Source organism: Megalopta genalis, chromosome 2, assembly GCF_051020955.1.
Source record: "Megalopta genalis isolate 19385.01 chromosome 2, iyMegGena1_principal, whole genome shotgun sequence".
Classification (NCBI taxonomy): Eukaryota; Metazoa; Arthropoda; class Insecta; order Hymenoptera; family Halictidae; genus Megalopta; species Megalopta genalis.
The window spans coordinates 26,246,644-26,274,017 of NC_135014.1; the positions used below are offsets into that span (position 1 = coordinate 26,246,644).

A 27,374-nucleotide genomic window follows, 5' to 3' on the forward strand; every position below is an offset into this window, starting at 1 on the left:
TGATTGGCCACGGTTAGACGCACCGGCTTCCTCACGTGACCACGTCCTGTTTCTCTTTCTCCATATCACTGGATAGAACAGCAAATCTAACAAAGAAGGGGAACCGATGCAATGCTTGCGAGCGAGACAGAGAGGTGGGGCGAAAGACGCTGGCGAGGCGACTGCACTTGCCCCCTTAGCGCATTGTCCATCTCGAGACCGGCAGACGTTAACAGTCGCATCTTGTTCGAACGATCGGTTTAATTAACATTTTGAAACTTCCCAGTGCGCCGCAAGGATCACTTTGTGCCGAGAGTGCTTTATAGACGTGCCTTACCTTATACCGTGTTAAACTAATTGATCTCTCGTTCGACCGTTCGTTCGTATTCGCGTGTAGTTTAACGTAGCAGCCATGGTTGCTGGCAATAAAATGGTAAGCGTGCATCGACATTTTTTTTTTTAACGGATCACCGAAGAAATTCCATTGCGATCATATTGTACAGTGTGCTATTTTATTTGGGAAATCAGTTTGTGAAACACGTTCGAAACGATCTGCAGCTGGGTGATATAGTTTTTTGATTTTCGTTTCTTGTTTCGCATGCAAAGATGAACGTCAGGGTAACGACGATGGACGCCGAACTGGAGTTCGCGATCCAGCAGACGACCACCGGGAAGCAACTCTTTGACCAGGTTGTGAAAACGATCGGACTACGTGAGGTGTGGTTTTTCGGGCTACAGTACACCGACAGTAAAGGAGATCTAACATGGATCAAGCTCTACAAAAAGGTAGGATAACTTGTTATCGAGTATATTTATTAACCTGCAATTTATTTAACCATCCCGACCACTAGAAACTGACGATTTAAAAGCATTTGTAATCGCTTTCGAAGTATCGTACCGCTTTATTTAGACATATATGTAGTCGCTTCCGAAGTATTGTATGCTTTATCTAAACATTGGAAAGAGTATCAAGACTTTATATAGTATTAGATCGAATAATATTTAACTTTAAAACTTAGGATGAAACTTGTTTTCAAATCACTTCGATATTGTAAGCTTGAATCATTCAAATATCAAATTAAACAATGTATTCAGAGTACAGTTACTGACATCTTTTTAGCGATTTAATAAAAATTGTTAATTTCTTGTATTTAAATATTTGTTACATACACGGACAATAACTTTTAGGTTCAGTTTCACTCGAAGTTTATTTTTTTCTTAAGGAGGTTCTCGTTTCAATAATACAAAAATATAACTATTCCGATCCGTTAAAATTTCTGCAAAGAAAAATGTTATTTTTTGTAACTGTTGTTACTTTCGCAAAATAAACACTATACGTATTGTATTTCTCGCCTGGTTATTACTGTAACAAATAGTCGAAGCGAGTTTCCTGCGACTGGATCGAAGTAGATCCGGTAGAGCAAGGGTTAACATTTTAGGACGAAACAAATTCAGACATTAATTTGTCTATATATTACGGTGTTTCTAATTTATCGTATTTTCTACTGCTTGCACATTGTGAGAAAGGATCTGAGGACTCACACGGTTATTTAAAAAAAAATAGAAGTCTTCAATGTTTTAATAAAAAAAAGGCACATTGAAATGATTTCTAAGCGTCTCCGTTTGGACAATATAAATGTATGCATCTGTAAGTACTGTTTGAAAAATTGTATCATTTGAAAATTTTGAAAAGTCGAACAGTTCTTGCTTTCGGAATAAAAATATTACAAAACATAAATCACGATTTTTTGCAGTGTGCATGTAATTAAAAAATGTTACTGAATGCAAGACAAGTGCAATGTTTCGCGAAGTTATACAAATTGGTATTTTGTATTAATCGATGTTCGCGTCCATTGCGTCAATAGTTAACTAATTTCTTGAATTTGCACATTTACGTAAACTCCGTAAGAACGTGACTGTTTTAAAAAGGTAAAAAACTATCTTACGAGTTACTTGTCAGGCAGGCAATTGTTGTTTTTGCATTGCCGTTATCATTTCAAAGATGTTATTTGCTTTCGACCGATTTTCGTGTACCGGGTTTCGATACCCCAGTCGAAGTACAGTTACGAGGAGGTAGATACGCCATCTACTTTCACCGTGTGGATGATGTAGACGCGCCTTCACCTTGACACAGTCGCTTGTGTACTTTCATTGTCTTGTCGTTCTCCTCTTTTTCGAATTGCTCGTATCTGTGATTTTCGTTTATTTTTTTTTTTATTTAGTCAAACGATTTTACCCTAACGTAACAATTAAATTGTTGCAAGATAAATGAAAGAAATTGATCACAGAAATTGATCTAAAAACCTTTCGATGGTATTACTCTTATTTTGAAATTTCATCGAAATCGGGAAAGTTTTACTCAGCGTATAATTGACTAATTTACGTGTTAACGTTTGTTTAGAAACGTTACAAACTATGTATGTATATAGCTTGTTCCTGACTATAATTATGATATAGATATTTGCGTAAATGGTTTGAGCTTTTATTTGTTTTATTTTGTTCAGCGTTTTAACAGAAGTAGAGATTAGATAAAGTAATTATGTTATCTGCAACTGTGCGTATGTATATGCACATGACGTGCGCCGTATTTATATAAGTAACGCACCGAACAAGTTAGCAAATGTTAATTACATTCAATATAGTACAATGCAGATGATGAAGGGTTATTCATTTAACTCGGAACCCCGGTGCTCGAAAACAAGCGTGACGGCAACAGCGCATTGTACATGGATGCTACCGCGTTTATGCAACATCATCGAGCTCGAAATTTTTTAAATTCATTGAATACCAGAGACGCAGGATTTATTGTCGGCAATGAGCTTTGCACGAAGCTTTCTTCAGACTTTTCTTAGAATTCGTGGCATTTTCTGATTTATAGCGTATCGAGACGCGTTTCGAACATAGGAACATTTTTAATGGATTTATAATATTTATTTATTATTTTATATTATAAATTTCAGCATTTGTGTTCTCTAAAATATTATGTCAGGCAAAGCGTGCATCGTCTAACGCTAGGAATAACATTTCAAATTCCCTTTCTCGAACCAGTAAATTTATCGTAAACAATTCATCGATCGAAACTGTTTTCTTTCCCAACTTGCCATGAATGAGAGAGGATTACAGTGACTGGGTCAGTACTGAAAAGTTTCGCTCAAATCTCGCCAACGAACGAAACGAATCTCACCAATGACGTTGCACGTGTGTAGTAGTATCATCATTCGTGCATGTCGCGTTGTTGCTGTTCGCATTTGTTCCTCGCGCATGTTCCGAATAAAGGACTCGGATTCATCTAGGCATCGATCAAAGTAGGACATACATACATCTTAGAATTGTTATCATGTATTTTATCATGGTACTTTTATCGAGTAACTATTGTTATCACGTTAAAGTATACATTGTATAGTTCCAACAAGTAATTTCTGAAAATTTCATTGAAAAATTTCCAACGTGTTGGTTCGGACGAAGCAACAGCTCGAAAACAACCGTTTCAAAATCTCTAGAAATCGCTGTTCCGTCTAATTTTTCAATAAAATTTTCCTGGAAGATGCTTTGGTAGTCTCTGTTTCTATAAACTTATCTTTGTAACCCTGTATAATAGTCACGTATAGTTTGACTGCCCCGAGATCGGAACCATGAAGCGCTTGCGCAAGAATTCACGCGACTCGCCAGGAAATCCCGTGGATCCCTCTCCCAGCTATGTCAGGCTGTTACTGACCACCATGATTGACGGTAAATCTTCAACGAAGAGTTAATTAATTTCGGCGGTGTTCCTTTCCGTTGGACTTCCTTATTTTTTTACGGCACGCTCTGTCTGGCGTTTCCTACTGATCCTTGACTTGGCCGGCCAGACTATACCCAGTTTTATCGTACCGCTAGATTCCAAGACCAAAGAATGAAGCGACACATTGTTTATCAGTGACGAAGTCCATTATCACCATGAAGAAACGTTCGAGCAAAAATTAATATTATATTGTTACAAAATTTTGGGAATGGCGTTTCTCATTGATAGTACATACATACTTTTATTTAAGTATTTTTCTGTAGAAACGATTTCGCACAATTATTCGTTTTTAGCTAACGAATTGTTCGTGTTACGTATTCTGATATTTTTCTTAATCTAACGATGGTTAAATATCGAAGTATCATTACGCTGAATTTATGCGATGTCGTGATATTTCATGACGCAAGTTTTCAATACATGTTTCACAAATAAAAACTTATCATTAGCCGTGCTTGTACGTCACTAGGAAAACCGCAGCGTCGCGTAGCTGCAATAATAAATTATGCGTAATCGTCGGATTTCTAACGATTCACGCTATTGAAATATATTTGAAAAACGTCATAGTTTTATTTACATATTTCTTTTTTTCTTCATTCGGAACGCGTGCGCCATCGACGGTTCACGTTCTAGACTAACAAATAATAATTAAAAAGAGAGAGAGAGAGAGAGAGAGAGAGAGAGAGAGAGAGAGAGAAGGGTAAAGAGAACTGTAGGAGTTGGAAATCGTCTTTAGCGCTCCTTCAACTATTTACTATGAGCAAGTACTTCCTTATACATGTTTCGACGAATGCGAACGAAATTTTTGTTATTCCCCTGTTTCGAAATGGCTGCGGCGAAGCGGTCGAGGCGCAGCATCTGTTTTCCTGGAACTTGCAGTAATAATAAGTGTCGTAAATTTTGTTCTCGAACGAGAAACCAATTCTTTCCTGAATGCACGTTAAAATAGTTCGAGAAGAACGCGTCGGGTAGTTTTGAAGTACAGTAATGTCTCCCTAACTGACGCTCAGATTGCCTCCCTAACTGATCCACAAAAATGGACAATTTGGGAAGAGGAGATACGATTATTCGAGCCTTGTAGCCCGTCTTTTATAGTTGTTGGCAATTCGTAACTATAAAAACGAACCGCAAGGCTCGAATAATCGTGTCACCTCTTCCCAAATTGTCCATTTTTGTGGACAATCTGAGCGTCAGTTAGGGAGACATTACTGTATTGATTTGAACGGTACAGTAGCGACCAACACACACGTTCGAAGACAAAGAAGGTCAATTCACATTTCTTGAAACGATAAAGCGACTTCCAACTGCGACGGTTCTAATTGTGAACGCAAGAGAAACAATATGCAATATACATATAGGTACTCTAGAAATACATAGCATATTATTCCGATAATAGATTATCAAAACCGCCGGAGCGGAAAGTCCAGATTGGTCGAGCCTCGGCAGCGATCACGCTAGCGAATAATTCAACTTCGATCCGAAACAATGTTTTCATGAAACCCGAAGAAAGTCCAATAGTTCCATGATCGCTTTCAAGTAGGTCACCTTGAACAAAGGTCTGCGCTACAGTAAGATGGCCGCTGATAAGCGGCGTAGTATACGTACACGAAGGTTTTTGCTGGCATAGAACTTCAGCAGGTGAATCATATTGTGGCGCAAGGACTTTCATTGACCGCTTGAACACGAATCGCGATTCCAGCTCGACGTAAACTTTCTATGCCGAGACGTGCAACGGCAGCGCAATGATATTGCGCGCTCGTCCGCGGGGTACACGCGCATACATATGTATACGTATGCATGCATGTGCATATACAGGGTGTCCCAAAAACTGTCTCGCAGTCCGGAAATGGCGGGTTCCTCGGATCGTTTGAAGCAACTTCTTCCTTTACAAAAATGTTCTCCGAGGCACCGTTAACGAGTTATCAACGAAAAACAGTGACCAATGAGAATCGAGTAAGGCTGACGCGAGGCGGCCCAGCTAACCAGCGTACGAAGCCCGGTTCCGCTCATTGGCTCGGTCGTCTCGCGCCAGTGAGCTCGCCTCTCATTGGTCGCTGTTTTTCGTTAATAACTCGTTAACGGTGCCTCGGAGAAAATTTTTCTAAAGGAAAAAGTTGCTTCAAATGACCCGAGGAACCCGCCACTTCCGGATTGCGAGACATTTTTGGGACACCCTGTATTTCTTTGACGACCTATCGCTCGATAAAACGGTACCGATCGTGCTTAGACAAATGTGTCGCTGATTTCACAAACCACTAGGCGATATCTCAGCCAGTACAGCCAGCTTGCATCCGGTTAGGTTAGTTGCTAGAGTTTGGTAGCCTTCTCCTTTTAACGACCGAACACGACTGTACATGCAGCAGGAAAACCCAATAGCGAGACGGGTGAAGAAAGAAGTGAAGAAGAAAGTTCGAAAGCTGAGAGGTCGTTCGGACTCCGATACCGACGATGATGAGTTCGAGGATGACCTGGTAAGTGGCGGGAGGCGGGATACGATATTTTTTCATTGGAAAAAACTAGCTTGTCTCGGGCACGAAAGAACGGCCGAGAGACCGTCGAAAATTATCGAAATCCACGCTACTTCTGTATACGGGGCCAAATCCTCTCGCGATAATGTCAGCGTTATTTCAGGCGGAAGACTCGAGTGACTCATCCTGGATATCATATACGCTCTCGGCGACAATACTGTACAGGACACACGCATAAAAGCATACTTCCTTTCGCGTACTACACGTCATGGTTAAATTCGAGGGAACTTTATTCAGCATCGCGGTGCAATTAATTTATTTGAGAATCGCGGAACTCGATGAGAACAACACTGACAACTGAACCAAGGATTTTATGCATTTACGGTGAAAATTAATAACAAAGGACTAAGCTGTGACTTCTTGTACACGCAGATTTTAATGACACTTTGCACGAGCGTTCGTTGGACTTGTCTTGAGAATTTAACCGCGTTTCGTCCGTGCTCGTTTTTTTCTTTTTCTTTTTTTACTCTGCGTCGAAATGCCCGAGTGGTAAAGAAAGAGGAAACCGCGATTCAAATGTGTGATAAATTAGTGGTTATTTGGTGTTACGGTGTAGGAGAGTACGGGAAGCCGTAAGGAAAAAAATTATAGTTTCTTTGTATAAAGTAGAAATTGTACTTTTTCAGTCGTATAGATTATTTAGCATAACTATACCGCGGATCTTTATGCGAACTGAAAATGTTCCAAGTCGTTTCTAAGAAACGGAAATAATATAAAAATGTAAATGTCGGGAAATAATATGACACGGCACTGAAATTGTTCTATTATCTTCAAGATTTCGTATTCTATCTGCATACATATATTTTGCCATAAATGCATAAATTCTGCAGTCTGTAGCAGTATGATTCTGCGGTCTTGTAATAACAATAATACCGCGGAGCGCACATAAATGTCAGTAGACGGAAGAACCGGTGTTAGGGGATGATTAAACGGCGCAGATTAGGATCAGGGGAAAAAAATGAAGCGCGAGCCGAGGAGAAATGAAAGATTCATGCGCAGCGGTGCAATTAAAATGCAATTAATTCGAAGATAATATCGAGCAGATAAAGGAGATTTATTTCATGCGAAGTGGAGCACATTTCGTTCGCGTTTCGTCTTTTGAAACGGCACTCGTCGCCCGTGTTTTTTTCGGCGTCTGTTTACCCTCGGTTCGCCTCAGTTTGATCATGGTTCGTAAAGTAAGGCGTCGGCGTGCAAACATCTTCCAGAAATTATGCTCGTCCCGAAGAGGGAGAGAAAGAGACGTTGGTTCGCTCGCGCGAATTATCTTCGCGCTTTCAAGCGATACCGATGACGTAGCCCTCGTGTGTTGCACAAAGTAGATACACCGACCGCAAGAAGAAGATGCCGTTAATTGTACTTTGGAAGTAGTGCGCTCGATCTCGGCGCACGAACGTTGTTTCGAAACCGTATAGAGGAGAACTTCTAGGGTATTTCGCGCGAATCGCCGAAATTCACGGTGCTCGGATTCTCGTTGTTCCGCTCGGATCTCTGCTCGACAGTCATCGGAAGGTTTACTCATTGTATGCTCGATGTTCTCCTTTTTTATCTAGACGAACAAATAACGTGTCGCACGGACGGTCAGGTATGATTTAACGTTCTAAGAATGTAGAAGCCGTATCGCGCTCTGCCGTGGCAGAGAGGTGGCCGAGGCGAAGGGATTAGATACAACTGGAATAGCAATGAATTTCTTGAAAGTTTGTTAGAGCCTATAAATGGATTGCCGATTCACCCGTTTGTAAATAAACGACAGGAACCGACTCGTGCGCGGGCAGCAAAATTAATGTACAGGATTATCTAAATTCTAAAGCGTTAATTTCACCCGAGCATTTCGATCGTCCACGATCCTATTTTACAGCGATGTGAATTTAAAAAAGATGTACGCACAGTAATGTCTCCCTTATTGACGCTTAGATTGCGCACGAAAATGGACAATTTGGGGAGAGGAGACACGATTAATTCGAGTCTTGTTTTATAGTTACGAATTATCAACAACTATAAAAACGAGCCGCAAGGCTCGAATAATCGTGTCTCCTCTTCCCAAATTGTCCAATTTCGTGCACAATCTGAGCGTCAATTAGAGAGACATTACTGTATTTGGAACATCCTAGCTAGCCAAAGTTAAATCAATTTAGCAAGCAGTTTCTTTTGTGTCGCATTCATACAATTAATAGGTTTCCGATTTCTAACATGAAATATCCGATAATAATGAAATATTATTTACGATTGTCGATTTACCAATCGGTTAAACTTGTTGTTGCGATGATATAACGGGTACAGGTGGGTCGTGCGATCCAGGAAGATTTTTATTAGCCGAGAGACGCATCGGTCATCGGTAGACGGCGTGTTTGTAATGATTTCGTCAATTGCCGCCACACGATCGCCAGTGGATCGTGCAATCATCCACAATGACTTTAATACTTGCGACAAGGACTCGACAGCGGGTCTTATTACGCGAGAAATATTAGCCTATGAGAGGATTAGCCGTCGTTGGTTCGCACAGTTTTAATATGATGTGCAAAAAAAGAAGAAGAAAAGATAACGAAAATATAAGAACAACGATTAATGAAAAATCTCGCGATTTCAATGATAAATATTTTTATCAACCGGCAACCACGGATAGCCGTGTTAATTTATATCGAAGGATTACAGAATCATCTCGAACGTCATTCGTTGGCACAGCGTAATAATGTGCGCCGAAAGTTTTCACCGCGAAGACGACAAACAGACCGTAAGAATATTTTCGTTATTGACGTAACGTTGAACCAAGTTATTTCGATTGAATCCGAGAACTTGAACGGTGCTCCATAATTTCGCGATCTTCAAGTTCGTACCGCCACGATTCGTTCAGCCTTGAACGGTCTGTCCTTTTTCTTGCACGAGTTCGACAATTGCTATTAACACCGAACCTATAGAGCTCTAAAGACGTCCGAGGCGTGTCGCTTCGTAAAAACGATAAGACCGAATTTATTTAGACGTCTCGCTGCTTTTATCCTAACGCGTGCTTCGATTAAGAAACTTATTCTATAATTTCCAATCTTTTTGTTTCGATCGAGAACAAATTTTTATACTATTATTTAAAAATATCAAATTTACATATCCTCCGGAAATCGTCGTAGAATTTCCTCGCTCGGACACCGAGCATCGTGCGCGCAGCGACACGAGAAACACCGGTCCGCGTATTATCGGGACACCGTGTACGTGTTTCGCTGGAAACGAACGTTCCATATGTTGCAGCCTAATAAGAGAAAAAAAAGAAGGAACGGAGACGCACGGAGTCGGCTGAGAAACACATTGTACCGGAGGCATGTTGTTTTATTAGGCGGCTCCGATCATGTGTGTTACGTCAATTGCATGAAAATAACGCGGGATGACTCATTACGGCAGAGGCCATTTAAGGAAACGAGAAAAGCGTCCACCGTTCACTTTATCCAAATGCCAGTCGCCTTTTATCGTTGCGCGACCTTGCCGCCGTACCGTAATTTATTAATCGATCCTTAATTCGTTTCCTAGAAAACTGCCGAGTTGATATCTCAACATCGAACTACCGGATGCGCTATGAGTCACTTGATGAACTTTATTATTAGCAGTTTCGGTCATGCGAAGAGCTTCGAAAGCAGACTTCGAGACTTCGAACCGATCTTTCGTTGTTCCGAATTGATTTTCACGCGGGGCGGGCGGGGTAGCTCTCTCGGGGGGGAAGTCCTTCGATAAATCTGTATTCTAATCGTTGATTAAACGTTTCACAAATGACTGATGTTCCCCACAGCCAGACAGTGAATCGGAAGAGCAACCTATACAGGTGTTCTTACCTGTGAACTGTGGATTATTACGCAACGTATGCTAGAACGCCAGCGATTAGCCGGCGTTATACCGAGAGCCACAGGTAGTCTTTTCGATGTTTCCTTCTACATCCTTTTTTCCTCGGTCTCATCGATGATGTGTAAGCTATTTATGCTATCGACCTGCATTACAAGGTTGGGATCTGCATATTACGTTTGCACGCACGAGACATATTTCCTTTCTCGTTTCCTCCACCGGTTACAGACTTTCCTCGGCCGTCGAAAATGTTTGAACCGTTTTATCTGAGACAGAACGCCGCGGCACTTCTAAGAATCACAATTCAAGGAATTTAGATTATTTTATTTAGAACGTATACGTAACGCTAATATACAGGGTGTTTCATAATTATGTTAACACCCGGAAAGGGGTTAAAGAGATCGTTTCGAGTAACTTTTTCCTTAGCGAAAATGCGATCCGCGGCTTCGTTTACGAGTTATTAACGAAAAACAATGACCAATGAGAGACGAGCTCGCTCGCCTAGTGCTAGACGACCGCTGGTTGGAGCTCGGCCGCCCAGCGCCAGCATATCTCGCCTCTCATTGGTCGGCGTTTTTCCTTAATAACTCGTAAACGAAGCCGCGGATCGCATTTTCGCCAAGGAAAAAGTTACTTCGAATGATCTCAGGAATCACTTCTTTCCGGGTGTTAACATAATTATAAAGCACCCTGTAGTTTTAATTGGACCGAATAAAACTATACTGCTGCGCATTAAATCACGCGAATATTATTCGATGAAACATCCTTCCAGGAAGAATTTGAAACTTAATTAATTGTACGCAGCGTTTCGAAGGATACCCTGAAAATTTCGTTAATGTAAGATAAATTGATTTGGATAATTAGACGCGTTGCAAATTCTATGAAATGTATTATCGTTCGAACAAAACCGTTCTATCGGTTTTCACGTTGTGCAGTCGATATCGAGTACAAGGTTGCTAATATACGAAGAAAAAAAAAAAGTCTTTTCATCTCTTTCCCGAGTGCAGTTAGATAACAATGTTCCGGGGAATGATGGAAACGGTACTCTTTTCTTTTTTTTTCGCGGATGCGTCATTGCATGTGAGTTTTACCAGTCGCATAGTTGTATCAATGTGATACTTGTATGTTCTTTGCATCGATGAAAATCTCGCGCCATTCTTGCTAATGAAAAGAAAAAGAACAGTGTTAAGGAACGACAACAAAGTGGTTGATTCATTGACACATTATAAAAGAACGTCTTCGCCGAAGAAGATGCTCGAGAAAATGCGCTACGACAAGTTGTTGCTCGCACGAGAACCACGCGACTTGATAAATCGATATCTCTCGACAAGTTATGGTATGCTATAGTGTCGCAGGTATTATCTATAAGTCGAGAACTAAACGTTTCACATGAGAAAATCTAGCCTGATGATTTTACAGCTGGCAAAGTCATCCGTGGCAAAGAGATTGCGATAAATAATTGTTTCGTTTCAGCCGAGTTTCGTATGCTAAAGCTATCATTGTTTAAATTTGATACAAGTTTATCTTTCTCATTTCACGCGTATTAACGGTGACGATTTCGTAAGTGAAATCATGAATGTGTCTGGACGATTCTCTTTCTCTTGATGGCACTTCGCGGGAAGGATATGCTCAATTTGTGTCGTTAAGCTTTTACGACAAAAGTGTTAGCACGTGCTTGTTACGGCGCTCTTTTTGGAGAAAGCGTTCACCACGATTTTGCTACCGATATTTCTCAACGCGAGGAACCGCGGGGATTTTGAGTTACAGGCGTCTTTTCGAAATTGAAATCTTAACGTTTCCTGGATCTCCTCGGCCTGTGCGTTGGGAAACTATGTGGCAACTATCGACGATTACTCGCGAAAGATGCGTTGCACCATTTCTTTATTATTCTTCTTCTAATTACTATAGCACGTACAGTTACACATTCCCGCTATTTGGCACCGTTAATATTAGCACACGTCACTTTGCTTGTTCAGCGATATCGATTCGTCGATAGATCGATCCACGCAATTTCTCTGTCGGCACTGTAATATTTAGAAATCTCTATCTAAATTTATAAAATGTGTTGAAATTTAATAAAGATATTTTTCTGGAAATATCGTCGAAACTAAATCACTTTGTTGATCGTTTCATTCGACTGTCTTTTTTTTCTCGTTTTCTTTTTTTCATTTTGCATAACATGAACAGTTCACTTTAATTTAACGTATTTTAAACAACCTGTTCGCAATGCTTTAACACTAACACACTTTTAGCATTTCCGTTCTTCTCCCTTGGGTAAGTAGCCACGTGTCAAATCAGCTTAATGAGCCGTTTGCACACGTACTTAAATTCCTGACACTTTACGTTGTTTCAGCACGTTTTACGATAACGCGGTGTTCTGTTTTGAATAATGTATATAAAAGAGGCTCTGTACGTGAAGCAACGTTACAACAATCTTGTCGGTCGACATAGAATACATACCGTGGAATGAAAACGAACTCGGATCAGGAAATTCATAGCCTCACGTTTATTGGAACCGCGACGTTTGCTGGCAAAAATATTGGACGATTCAATTATCGATAGAGTAGTTAGTTTTCAGGCCGATCAACGCTTTGTACGCCGACGGTTCTCCGACAGTGTCGTTTCAAAATTGAACGTCCAACAGTTCAGGAATTTTTAAAAAATCGTTCAACGTAGAAAACAGTTTTATTCGTGATATATTTAATATATTTTCGGCGAACAAAGCGTCGGCAGCTTTCCATTTTTATTTGTCAATTTTGTTGTCTCCAAATTAATTGTCAGAAACCACGTGGTCGAACGACGCGTACAATCCAGGGTCCAAGCGGACCCGAGCTCGGCCGTCCGAGCGTTAAGAAACGGTCGTAACTACGTTGTTCTAATTTCATGTTCTATTCGCAATCGGCACGAATTATCGATGTCCTTGGAGCATGCTTGCACCGTGCGATTCATTTATCTACGATAGAACGACGTGTTATTAAAGCCGCGATTTAATCTGTAATATTATTTCACGATTGAAACACGAATTGGTATCGCCGTGTTTCAAAAGGAACAACGAAATTCCGCGCGTTCGTATCCTCTGGGTAAATGGCATTTTTCAATGATAATAATAAAACACGAAACGATATCGATACGTCGTCGATAATGAATTGATTTGGGACGGTTTTTTCTTTTCGAACGATCGTCGAGACAAATTCGTTCGGTCGAACGATTTCGAATAATTGCCGGCGCAGATCACGTTTGCGTGATTCAAAACCGTTCCCCCGTCAGTCTCATTTTCGACGTAGTATGATCGTAAAAAACCAAAGCGAAAGCAGTATTGTGACGGCATTGGCAAATAATTGCAGGTGGTTGCGTCCGGCCTTCGAAAATTCTGGCACGTAAGACCGTAATTACAAATTCTCTAACCCGTAGACGTGAATCGAGAAATATTATTGCCCCAGCTCCACAGTGGCCTGAAAATTCGCTTTCTGCGGCCGGAATTCGATTTTTTTAAGTTTAACGTATCGAACAAGTCCCAAATCCAAAATACAAGTATCACAAAATTTCAAGTGAAAGTAAACGTTTTACACCGCAATTATAGAATATTAGAAAACAGTTCTAATGATGGTTTTGTACAGTAACCGGTGCGGTTGAGGTATTGAAACTAGTTCGAATCACTCTTCGATTCATAAACAAACAGCATCGAATTTAGAAGAAATCAAACTTTGAGAAGAATTAAAAAAAAAAAACTATAAAGAGTTGTACGTGTACGATCTTTTTTTGTACGAAAGTTTAAACAATTGCTGAGAAGATGATGTCAAGTTTAAGTGCAACCTCTTGCAACCTTCGCGTGTAGAATAATTTTAAGAAATAGATGCCAACACTATCTCGTCGCCTGGGTAAGCAGTCGAGCGATAAGCGCGCTCGTCGCTGAACGCTTGTATTCAATTTCAAAACAAACAACAATTTTTCAAGCATTTCCGATGATTTGGCAAAAAGATCTTTGCAATAAAAGTTGGCCAGTATTCGCTTTTTTCCCCTACAAATTAAAATATAAAAACTTGTGAAAAAATTTCGTTCAATAAAAAATAATGGCCACCCCGATTTCTTGATTGCGAATAACATAGTTTCGAGACGAATTCAACGATGCATTTTAAACCTTGAAACAAAGCTGAAATAAGTTTATTCACAGAAAGCGAATTTCCAGACCGCCGTGCAGCGTCCGGATCTAAATCCTCGAACTAAAACCGAAACTTCTGCCTTGAAACGAACTATGTACCGTTCCCACGTAATTTTTCTCTTCTTAAAATCAATAACAAGTAACAGCGAGTCTGTTATTTATTTGGTGTGTGAACCGAATGAAAACAGCCGAAACCTCTGCCTTGAAACTTGAATTACTATTTCCACGTAATTTTTATCATCGAATTTGTTATTCATTTGTTGCGTGATTCGAGTGGCTTGTTAATAAAATAATAAAAAGAAATGTGTATTTTTTTTTTAGTATTTCGTACTAACCGATGTTAACGCGTTACGTTACGAAACGATCTCGTGAAGAATTTCGCTCGTATCGTAGAAAATTTTCAATTTCTCACCCATTCAAAAAATTCTGCGGGAAACAAACGAACAAACCGTATCATTGACTGGCCAATGTTGTTCATTAGAGAATTCGAAGCTAATTGTCAGTCGAGGATGAATATCTTGGCGCTCGCAATACTGTAATGTCTCCCTTACTGACGCTCAGTTTGTCCACTAAAATGGACAATTTGGGCGAGAGGAGATACGATTGTTCGAGCCTTGCGGCTCGCTTTTATAAATGTGGACAATTTATAACTATAACAATAAACCGCAAGCCTCGAATAATCGTATCTCCTCTCTTCCCAAATTGCCCATTTTAGTGCGCAATCTGGGCGTCAATTAGAGAGACATTACTGTAGTCCAAATCGATCACTGCGATCACCGCTTCTCACCATGCGCCTATTTTAGATACAACAATTTCTGTTCGACAAAAGAATTGGTTAAATCTTTAGTTAGCATTCGCTGATCCTCACGAGTTTGAAACCAAACATCTACAATTTTTCCTTTTGCGTTGCCATAAAACTTCACAACATTACTCGATCATTTTACATCAAAGCCACCGATCGCTTTGGTTGACTCCGACCTGAAACAGAATCTGTCCCGATCTAGAAAAATTCGTTTACTATCAAAAAATCGCGAACACTTTTGTTAGATGTATGTATTCGATTTCAGCTCTTAAATTAAAAAATATGTTTTGCATACATTGTGCATCCGACGATAATTATTCGGAACACAGCTTGGTAAATAAGAATTTAATCGTTCTTATCTGCTAAGTTCTTATACTATCTTGTTCGACCGCAACATTTTATTAAACGTTATGTCATCAAGTTATGATAAACGCGGAGACGTCAAGAAATAAACAAAATATTTTCTCGTTCGTAATTGTTCTGCTTCGGAGACCTTGTTTGCAACTAAAATCTGAGCCTTGGAAGAAGATACATATCTTCGGGTGTACCCTCTCTTTCCACAAAGAGAGACTACAAGCGTCGGAACGCAACGAAAATTATGGTACTGTCGAGGCGTTCGCCAAATATCAGCTAAATCGTTCATAAGACCGTGGCGTTTCACTGAATGGTGTACATATGTGTACATTGTTTTTCTACCTTCCTTTTTCTCTTTCTTTTTGTATCATATCATACATCCACAACCTTGGACAAAAATCCTAGCAAGACTAACAAGCGAGCCTCAAGGCTGTGCAACTCATCTATGTAAATAACTATTTATTTAAGACGGCTTTTTGTACAGCTTTATTATGCCGGAAACTGTTCATTAATATTCTAGCTCAAACAAACAAACAAGTTCTGCCACACTGTAATCTTTTCACCCGTTTGTTTCCTAGTTTCTCCGTTGGTCTTTCTACGATTAAGAACTATGAAACCAGTCGAGACGACTTTCAAATTTCTCATTTTTCAACTATTACAAATTATACGCTCGCTTTTACCGGGAATTATTCAATCACGGAAAACTCTGTACGACGCTTTGGCCAGCAATGTCATGGACATTATAGTAAATTCTCCCAATTTTTCTTCAACTTGTAAACAAAAATCGACAATTTGGGAAGGAGAGTTAAGACCTTGTTTTTATAATCGTTGACAATCGGCGACTATAAAAATTGTACCGCGAGGCTCGAATAATCTTCTCTTCTGAAATTTTCCACTTTTTGCTTACAAGCTGAAGGAAAATTAGGGAGAACTCACTGTACTTTGGAGAAGGGTACAGTAATATGTCTCCCTTACTGACGCTCAGATTGTCCACTAAAATGGATAATTTGGGAAGAGGAGATACGATTATTCGAGCCTTGCGGCTCGTTTTTATAATTGTAGACAATTTATAACTGTAAAAATAAACCGCAAGGCTCGAACAATCGTATCTCCTCTTCTGAAATTTTCCACTTTTTGCTTACAAGCTGAAGGAAAATTAGGGAGAACTCACTGTACTTTGGAGAAGGGTACAGTAATGTCTCCCTTACTGACGCTCAGATTGTCCACTAAAATGGATAATTTGGGAAGAGGAGATACGATTGTTCGAGCCTTGCGGCTCGTTTTTATAATTGTGAACAATTCATAACTGTAAAAATAAACCGCAAGGCTCGAACAATCGTATCTCCTCTTCTGAAATTTTCCACTTTTTGCTTACAAGCTGAAGGAAAATTAGGGAGAACTCACTGTACTTTGGAGAAGGGTACAGTAATGTCTCCCTTACTGACGCTCAGATTGTCCACTAAAATGGATAATTTGGGAAGAGGAGATACGATTGTTCGAGCCTTGCGGCTCGTTTTTATAATTGTGGACAATTTATAACTGTAAAAATAAACCGCAAGGCTCGAACAATCGTATCTCCTCTTCCCAAATTGTCCATTTTTGTGCGAAATCTGGGCGTCAATTGGAGAGACATTACTGTATTTCTCTGTCGTTGTTCGCCCTATCAACCATCGTTACACACTTCTGTCGAAGAGCACAGCGTGCCGGGGAAGTAGCTTAATCGATTTGAACATTCACCTGCAATTAACGAGGCACGTGTCAGATGGAACGAGCCAAGAGTAACACTGTCCATCAACGTGTCTTATAAAATTCGCACGCTCGCTGCATCTGCAGTGTCCGTACGCCGCTCCTTCCCCTTTGCGCCGCGCCCTCCCCTCATCCATCATGAGTTTCAGTTCTGTTTTAATCGTTGGCCTGGTGTGTCCGTGGGATTATGCAACCGTGCACAGGTATCAATAATGTTATGAAAAACGTGTTACCGGTGTTGAACCGAGATGTCAGTCGCGGTCAAGGCGACCATGTCCAGAGTTCAGATTGACACTTCCGTGCTGGTGGATGTGGTTCCCCGTTCACTTGAACACGTGTCACGGGTATAGAATTACTGGAGATCAGTACGCGATTCAGAATTAGCTTGCAGATGTTATTAAAGCGCACGAACAAAAGATTTTCATAAAAATATACGCAGGAGATTATTGCGTACAATGCTGAAATAGCAGCGCGAGAGCCGATGATTTATCGTTCATTTTTTGGATATTCGTCTGATCGAATTAGCAAATTCGGAGATTGTGATTGTTACTCGTCGATTGTCCAGAAGTACGCGATAATATTTTTATAATATTATATATTATGTTATATAATATTACATAACATTTGTACGCGTGAATTATGATTCTGTACGTAGTTCCAACACAGTTCTATCCGATCGTAGTTTGCGCAGGCAAGCGAATTCTTTCGAATCGTCTGAAATTACGTTCGAGCTAATCAAAATTGAATCAACTTAGCTCCACGATGAGGTAATATCTGTAGAGGATGTCCGTTATATTTAAAGGAATTTGGATGATCCGGTGTACGATTGTTGCCAAAGATATTGAAAAATATTCCTCGAAGCCATCGGATTGAAATAAACGGCGCCTTATATAAAGCGTTTGCGACAGGATAAAGTTCATCGAGTATATTCAACTCGCTCGTCATTTTGCTGTTTATTCAGTCATCTTGATAATTTATAATCTATCACGGTCTATAAAACTTCGTATGGGTGCAAAAACTATGTTCGATCCGATTGCATGAGATATTGCGCGACAAAAAGATGAATTTACAGCCTTACCAGCAGTTTTTATCGATCATTTTCGAACCGGCGAGTCTCGCAACAGAGTTTCACACTGTGCGCCGGCTGTCTAAATCTTGATTAGTTTGCGAGTTGAATTTTCTATAGCAACATACTTTACTGGTCGATACAATAATCGCGTTAGTCGCGAATATATTCGAGCCAACGATGTTCTGGTAGCTTTAATATATTCGTTAAATTATCTATTTTTAATGAAACAATGAGGAGCTCGAACGGCGCCCGTATAATTTTTGTCACCGTCGCTGATCTTCAGTACCGATAGATATAGCGTACTCAAGTAAAACGAGGTTCGCATTTGGTGAAGTGTGAAAGTATAAGCGTTTGAAGTAAAAGTTTGAGAAAGTTCGCGATCGGTCTTGAACTCTCGCCGGGTATTTGGTCGAGTAGGCGTTTCATTGCTTCGATATCGATTTTTTAAATTACGAATTGTTTAATTCGCGTACAAATCAGCCGACGAGGTCTCATGGAACTCGAAAAAAGAAACAAACAAAAACGAACGACTTATAGGATAGTAGAGCCGGTTACCGTGGGGCGGTCAATTGCTGCGGCTTCTGTTTGTTATCCGGCATAATTTACTGTATATTTATCGAATAAGACGTATTAAATTTTTGAACGAATAAATTTGTGTTATATATATTCGTCGATTATAATGTAAAAGAAACCAAAGGCCACAGCAATTGGTCGTCCCGCAGCAATCGGCGCCATTACCCTGTACAAATATATACACACACACACACATATGTATTCCGTTTCTTAAATTAGAAACCTTTCGGTGGAGATTAACGCCTCGATAAGAAAGTGCGAGAACAATGTTGAAGATCTTGCAAGAGGATTGTCGTTAATCTTTAGATAGCGTATTTCGGGATTATGTAAAGCTTATCCATGTTAATTGTTGCTCAAAATGTAGATGTATGGACATCGTGTATCTTCTATACCAAAGGAACGTTAATTACTAAACAAATTTTATACAAACGAATAGGTTGAACGATTTCATTCGTGAAATTATTATCTTCTCCTTCGAAAGTCGTTCTAAATCGCAGAAACGAATCGGAATGAACAGTTTTCGAAGAGCTTTCCACCACCGCCCTTGTTTTTTCGATATTTCGAATTTAACCCTTTGTCAGAGAATCGCGTGCTCGAATAAAAGTAATACTTCTTTACAACCGAAACGAATCGCATCCATGTACCATCCATACGCATACATTTAATCCAATCCTTGGAAACGGTCGCGATTTAGACGCGAATATCGCTGTTATTTTTTCTTTTTTTATCAAAATTCCGGATAATCGGCGCATCAATCGTATCAATTCAACGGCAACGATTGAACGTTACCGCGGTACGTCATCATCCTTTTAACACGACGAGAAAATCCATCGATAACGATTCCATTCGATCGTCGGCTGTAGCCTCATCCGCTAATAATAAAACATTTTTCAGTTGTAAATATTGAAATCCATTCGGCGGACAAACATTATCATCAGCGATACGACATTTTCGCCGATAACACAACAAAATTCGTCGATCGTGTCGTCGCGGATCACCCGCCGGACGAATTATGTCATCAACGTTTTATTTTTACCGTTTTGCATGCACCTGCAAATTATTCCATCGTGCGTATCGATGAGACCACTTTGCATGCTTTTAATAAACGATGGAGTGATTTTTGTTACTTAATTTCGAATCGATTTTTAAGTACGCCCGTTACTTTTTCTGCGGCCGCATGTTAATTCCGATTCTGAAATGTATCCAGGTCATGAACCAAGAAGTCAAGAAGGAGACTCCGTTGCAGTTCAAATTCCGTGCGAAGTTCTATCCCGAGGATGTCGCGGAGGAATTGATCCAGGATATTACGCTGCGGCTTTTCTATCTTCAGGTTTGGAACACACAAAAAAAACAGTTTGTCGATCGTCGCTTCCTTCTTTTTTCGCGCGCAGCGGAATCGGGGGTTTGTGAACGTAATACGAACGGATCGAACGAAATCTAATTCCCAACCGGACGATCCTGGCTCGAACTTAACCGAGAACGATGCGAGAAACGATGCATGGAAACTTGTGAGAACTTGTAATTCGCGGCACCGAGACAACGGTCTCGTAAGTAATGTAAACACCACGGCGAAAACCGTGGACGAAACGATATTGGGTAATGCTCAAACAATTAGATAAAGGGAAGAGATAAACTGGAAAAGTCGTTTGAACGAAAGAAACTATTTCTGTCCTCGATTTGCCGTGAGATTTGAACGTCGTTTCGAAACGTACGTGTACAACAGAGAAGTAGATCAAACTGATATTTTGAGTGAAGTTTAGTAGGTTTTTTTTTTATTGTATGGAAATGAGTAAAGTGCAATATTTATAGAGGGCGAGAATCGGTGTATAGTCGGGGCAAGTGTATGTAAAAAAGTTACCAATGTATAATTAAAGCGGTTTCGGTAAATGTATGTACTCGGTTTGTAATATCTCTGACAACTTCGTTATGATTATTACTGGGAAGCAAAATTAGTGAGATTAAAGTGAGAAGCTTGTGTGCAACCTTGTCATGATTTTTACCACAGAAATTTAGTAAATAGAATTAGAAATTCGCAAAGTGTATGAAAATATTTATAGATTTACAAAACCACCAGCTAGAAGGAAAACTAATCTATAAACGAAAGAAGATTGGAGCTATTAGAGCTACTAGAAGAGATATTAGAGCTTCGAGAATTAAAATATGATAGCGCTTTTTGATAATAATTCAGTAACACTATGTATATCGTATGGTATCTATTACATTCGGTAAGAGGTTTAAGGAAGATTATGAGAAATTGACGGTCTATTATCCAACTACTCGCTATTGGTAATAGAATTGCGTTATGGCTCAACAAGGCTGAGTTCATAACAGCACATTATTATTCAATTCATTTTGTGTCCTATTGTAGTGCGAAAAGTTAGAGAAGTGTTATTGCACGTGTCACTTCTCATTACTTATCGATAATTAAAATACACAGAATGAGAAAGGAGACTGAACATTTATTTTTCATGCGTTTTAGGTAAAAAATGCAATCCTTACGGACGAAATATATTGTCCTCCCGAAACATCTGTACTGTTAGCTTCTTACGCAGTCCAAGCAAGACACGGGGATTTCCAAAAAGGCACGCATATCGCTGGTTTCCTAGTAAATGATCGTTTACTGCCGCAACGTGTTGTGGACCAACACAAGATGAGCAAAGAGGAATGGGAAAGTTCCATCACTAATTGGTGGCAGGAACACCGCGGTATGTTACGCGAGGATGCTATGATGGAATATTTAAAAATCGCTCAGGTAACGATACATATAATATTTTATCTGTCAAAAGATCATCAAATCGTATCTGTCTTAATATTAACGCGATCGCATATATTTGTTTATGTCTAGGATTTAGAAATGTACGGAGTGAATTATTTTGAAATTCGTAACAAAAAGGGTACGGATCTCTGGTTAGGTGTTGACGCATTGGGTTTGAACATATACGAGAAGGACGATAAGCTAACTCCAAAAATTGGTTTCCCATGGTCCGAGATCCGAAATATCTCGTTCAACGACAAGAAGTTTATAATTAAGCCGATCGACAAGAAAGCACCGGATTTCGTATTTTTCGCGACTAGAGTTAAGATTAATAAACGAATTCTAGCACTGTGCATGGGAAATCATGAACTCTACATGCGTAGACGCAGACCGGATACGATCGACGTTCAGCAAATGAAGGTGTGTTTCAGTTTGTGTCCCGTGCTATTTTTATAACACAAATCTGTCGATAACAACGAAATTTATTTACAATGCTCAGGCTCAAGCAAAGGAAGAAAAGATTGCGAAGCAGCAACAGAGAGAAAAGTTGCAATTGGAGATAGCTGCGAGGGAACGCGCAGAAAAGAAGCAACAAGAATACGAAGAAAGACTTAGAAATATGGCGGAAGAAATGGATAGGCGGCAAGCCGAACTGAACGAGGCACAGGAAATGATTCGACGTTTGGAAGAACAGCTGAAACAATTACAAGCTGCCAAAGAAGAATTAGAACATCGTCAGAAGGTAAGCGATAATCTATTATTATTAATTGGAATGACAAAAAAAAAATAAAAAACTTATGTTCTTCAACATTTTTATCTGTGAACCTATAATTTAAAAAATGCGTTTTGTAGATCTCTCCTTATTCAAATAAGTTGCAATATTCGAACGTAAACAATCGTCTATTTTTGTCTGCAGGAACTGACAGCTATGATGGAGAAACTTGAACTTTCACATGAAATGGAGGCTGCAGAGCGTGCCAAGCTCGAACAAGAAATAAGAGCCAAACAAGAAGAGGTGCAACGCATTCAGTCCGAAGTTGAGGCGAAGGATGCAGAAGCAAGAAGACTACAGGAGGAATTTGAAGCAGCCAAGTATGAGGAATACTTTGTTTTCATTTCCTTTTATTTCTAATCGCGTGAATTTCGGCACTAACTATCTAACGTTATTTTCAACCGAATAAAATAATTAAAGAATGGAAGAAATGTCTATGTAGCTCACGTATTTTACATTTAATGTAAATCATTTTTATTCTGCATAAAAATCCGCAGTCTACTAATGATCATTGAATTTTAACTGGATGCCTTTGTCAAATAGATTGAGACAAGAAGAAGCCGATAGAGCATATCAGAATAGTAGTGCAACACCGCATCATCATCATGTTGAAGAAAATGAGGAAGGCGAAGAAGATGGCGAATATGATTATATTACTCACGGTGACGTTACTAAGGATCTTGCAACTGACGAATCAATAATTGACCCGGTTGAAGAACGGCGCACCTTAGCAGAAAGAAATGAGCGTCTTCATGATCAACTTAAGGTATTTTTTCTAAAATTTTTATTAGAGATGTTGAAAACGGATACAAATTGAAAGAAGTAGTAGAATAGAAGAAGAAAAGGAAAATATAGCTTGCAATAGATGGAATAGAAAATTTTCATCACTTTAACAGAGTTAAAAAGAGTCTATTTATTAGTCTGTTGTACATGTATTCTAATCCAACAACTTGTTTCAGGCTCTAAAGAAGGATCTTGCGCAATCACGCGATGAGTCGAAGGAAACCGTTATGGATAAAATTCACAGGGAAAACGTGCGTCAAGGTCGTGACAAATACAAAACTCTACGTGAAATTCGCAAAGGCAATACTAAGCGTCGTGTCGATCAATTTGAAAACATGTAAATTATATACTCGTTTGCCTACATGCCTGCCTGACCATTTCATCCTGCCGGGAAAATGCTGTTCCATCTTTTATGAACTCAGTATAATTATTATACCATGTACATGAAAAACGTGCCGTCTTCCATGTATACTTCCACATAATTGAGCAGTTTCTCGCGAAAATAAATGTTTATATATATTTTTCATCACGTTTTCTTGCTGTTTTAGCTGGAGAATATTTAAATATTAATATTAACGATACTTCATGATGATAACTTCGTTATTTTTAACTATATTGTTAGCTAATGTTGTTTTTTCTTCTCTTCCCTTTTTTTCTGCTAAAATAACAAGAAAATATGTTACCGTGGTTTGTGAATATTATTTTATTTTTCCAAGAACTTTTAAACACCGGCGCGCCAGTATTTTTTTTTGTCAAAGTATTACATACTGTCGGTCACCGAGCGAAATGCCGCACATACATACGTTGACAGTTTGTTTGCTGGTTACCTTTTTGTCGCGGTTCTTATCACGTCGTTGCGTATTCTCCGTCCTTGATAAGGATTTGTACCAAGAAATTTTTCGTATTGTTGTAATATGTGTCATCAGAGAATTATTTTTGTCAATAGCGGTCGCTTATACGTATTTACCACTTCGATTCTAATTCGTTATTGTACCATTTACAGTATTTAGAATAGAAGCAATAGAAGATGTAATATGTTCAGACGACATCGAGTGTTCAGTATTTACTCCCTAGTGGGTTACAAGTAACTACGTACATTGGCCTAAAATAATGTAAAAGCGACAGTTTTCTATACAGAATGACACCAGAGTAGCGTCACCAAATTTACTGTTGTATTCTGCACCCGGAAACTAGTACATATCGCTTTACGAATATACCATCAAAGTTTATTAACTTTTGAGATACAGATATTTTTACCATTCGGACGATGATGCTCGAGTGCATTTGGTACCTTACTGTAGGTGTAAGACGCTCACTTCTTCGTTGCTTGAGACCGTTCGTCACGTGTTTATGTTAAAGCGACAAGGAAGTTAGTAATCTCGGAGAAGTACATCCTACGTATTATGCCTTGTATAGTCATTGCAAAGACTCACAGATTTTATAGAGAAAATCGTGCTTTCACAAGTTTGTCAGATAGTCCATCGTCCGATTGTTAATTACTGTAACATATTTGATTTATTATAATTACTTACGTTTACTATGATATATATAGTATACATTGACGGTATCCGCTACGTTAAAAAAATATGTTTAAAAATTTGAATAAAACATTTGCCATGGTTGTAATACTTCATGAAATGAGTCTGTGGTATTCCTATCAGCCAGACTATAGACCATGAACATATGCACTGAATTAACATTTGAGACTGCTAGTAGCTATTTCTGATAAACAAGTGATTTTTCAAAAATCATTTCAAGAATATTTCATTAAATTTCGTGATGCTTCTTTTCCGTTCGTATGCATATGCAGAATGTCTCGCTTAATTGAATGTAATTATAAGCACGAATTGTATGATGTCAAATAGAATGATATTAGAGACTTGTTGTTCATTTGGGTGCACTTTGTAACTGCTATTATACCGCCAGGAATATGAAAATAACTCAAAATACAAAAAAGCTGAAAGTATTTTCTTTTTTTTTTATACTATTACAATTTTGCGAGACACACTGTATACGAATAAAAAATTACGTACTTAAATAACTTAAATTAACACAACTAAAAAACTTGTTGAAAAGTGAATAATATATAGAATGTTATGAATTGAATGTTAAAAAGTGTATAATATGTAGCAATCTGCTATGCTATAAGGATTTTTAAACAATTCTCTTTCTTAAAAAAAATGGAAAAAAGATGAAAAAGTGTGCAAAAGTTTTGATAATCTTCATATACTGTCAACTTTTCGACGGAATGCAAACGAAGCGTAAATGATAAAGTAGGAGCGATAATAAGAAAGAGTAGAATAAAAAAGTATCTGATCATTGATATATTAACATCATCACATGTTACAATAAACACGAGGGGAAAGTACAGGAAACATTAAGGATAGATATATTTTGAATATATATTATATTTAATACTATAATTTACAAATTAGTAGTGTTATATTATTATTGTATTAATATTTACAATCTAGTAGCGTTATTATTATTAATATTAATATTAATATTATTATTATTATTACTGAAATAATATTAAAATGAAAAAAAGCATTTTATAGTCGCCTATTTGTACTTATTGAATGTGCATAAAAAATGCTTAAATATTTCATACATTTTCAGTTCAAGTTTAATATCCAAGGATGTAGACTAATAATACCAGTTTCATAAAAGCCACTCTACCCGTATAAAGCGCTTGGTGAAAACTTTTCAGACATTCCAAAAAATTTTTGTAAAATGTCCTTAAACTACGTCAGGATTAAAAACGTAGAAATTAAAAATAACCTTTGTATCTGAAATTTTTATATCAGAAATTTACTTACATGACTGTCTGGAAAATGACACGGTTTGTCTGTTATACTCCACTCAATCATATTCAAGAAAATTGCAAACAGCTAGAACGTAGTGCTGTCCATAAACGATATTCCTTATGAAGGTAAAAGATATATTTTTTAATATTTTACTACTGTGTAATATCTGTAAATATGTAAATTATCATATGCTAAAATTTTGGACTTAAAATATCATATGTGTAAATTGGTATTATAATACCTTCATAGGGTTATTAATAATAATTGATTTACACTTACAGTGGTGGTCAAAAGAAAATTCTTTATATCAAAGTGGAATACTTAATCAAAAGGAAAATACATACTGTGACAGTAGAATTGCAGACAATATTAATCTGTGTATTGATTTAGACGAATTAAATTAGATTATGATTTCATTAAAACTATACAAAAATCAATGAATACACTATATGTGCACTTGTTTGCATTAAAACAAACTAAAGGAGTTTCTCAATAGTAATAAGTTTAGCTTGTTTCTGCTTTTCTTTTGCATAAAGTATCTTTAAATTAGACTAAATTACTGTGTATATTAAGTATACTATAATATAACACAATATACTATAATTGAGGATTAAATATGCTGCCATCAAATATACAAACATTTATGATTTCACATTTACTTTCCTATTAGCAGAACATTTAATGCGAGCGGGATGTATTTATGTTATATTATAGCATTATATGACTGTAACTAAATTAGTTAACGGGGATTATTAAAAATAGAAATTTCAAAATTTCTTGTGATCACCATTGTAAATCTGTGGTGCGCATCGCCTTCATCGTATCACGGTGCTACGATTTTTCCGTCACTACATATCCAAGCGTGTTAAAGTAAGGTAGACGAGAAAATACATTTCTATTTCTCCAAAAAAAAAAAATAAAACAAAACATTCTTGTAATTTTCGAAGACCATGGACATTTTGTCGTGAAGTTATTAAAAAACGACCAAAAGTTCTATTTTGATCATACCACATATGAACACATGCTACATGCTACATGCTACACACAAGGTACGATCACGGAGACGCATAGACATTGTATTTTATTGAAGGATAATATTACTTGTTGGGTGCGAGGATATATAAAAAGAATCACTTGTATTTTACTTTAATAAAACGATCATATCATACGTGTGAAGTATATTATTATTACACCAAACACGCTAACGCAAACACATATTTGTTGAAAACCAAGCAATAGTATCAAAACTATGGAAATAATATTTCCTTTACTAACATAATCTTGCGTGTTCTTCATTATTGTGTATAAATAAATCGCATATTATAGATAGTATACTGTTTGTTCTGATTTAACCTTACGAAGTAGTATTGCATTTTTATTGTTTTATGCAATATATTTTCATATTTAATACTATTAATTGTCTGTTGTGTTTTTTACGAAATAAGTGTAG

At 38.2% G+C, this 27,374-nt stretch overlaps 1 protein-coding gene and 1 long non-coding RNA gene across 3 annotated transcripts; one reads left to right on the forward strand and one right to left on the reverse strand.

Moving 5' to 3' along the window:
* The first annotated feature begins 172 nt into the window (after positions 1 to 172).
* On the forward strand, positions 173 to 27,092 carry Moe (moesin). Of its 2 annotated transcripts, XM_033486440.2 has the most exons (9): positions 173 to 412; positions 586 to 765; positions 20,015 to 20,137; positions 21,287 to 21,559; positions 21,653 to 21,982; positions 22,062 to 22,304; positions 22,479 to 22,654; positions 22,878 to 23,100; positions 23,294 to 27,092. In XM_033486440.2, exons 1-9 carry the CDS (start codon positions 392 to 394, stop codon positions 23,456 to 23,458), a joined length of 1,734 nt encoding a protein of 577 aa, XP_033342331.1. In that variant the 5' UTR covers positions 173 to 391; the 3' UTR covers positions 23,459 to 27,092. The 2 variants fall into 2 exon arrangements, with proteins under 2 accessions (XP_033342331.1, XP_076375024.1); XM_076518909.1 differs by lacking the exons at positions 173 to 412; positions 586 to 765 and adding an exon at positions 13,449 to 13,481.
* Positions 7,321 to 8,642, reverse strand: LOC143258830 (uncharacterized). Its single transcript, XR_013032722.1, has 2 exons — positions 8,524 to 8,642; positions 7,321 to 7,834 (listed from the first exon to the last, which is right to left on the reverse strand). It is a non-coding gene; the product is annotated as an uncharacterized LOC143258830 (long non-coding RNA).
* Positions 27,093 to 27,374: the final 282 nt, after the last annotated feature.

Bases quoted from the DNA above. Each gene is read 5' to 3' on its own strand.
- Moe (XM_033486440.2), top strand. From the start codon at position 392: ATGGTTGCTGGCAATAAAATG. The intron at 21,983-22,061 runs GTGTGTTTCAGT...TACAATGCTCAG, and splicing joins TCGACGTTCAGCAAATGAAG to GCTCAAGCAAAGGAAGAAAA. The intron at 22,305-22,478 runs GTAAGCGATAAT...TTTTGTCTGCAG, and splicing joins AATTAGAACATCGTCAGAAG to GAACTGACAGCTATGATGGA.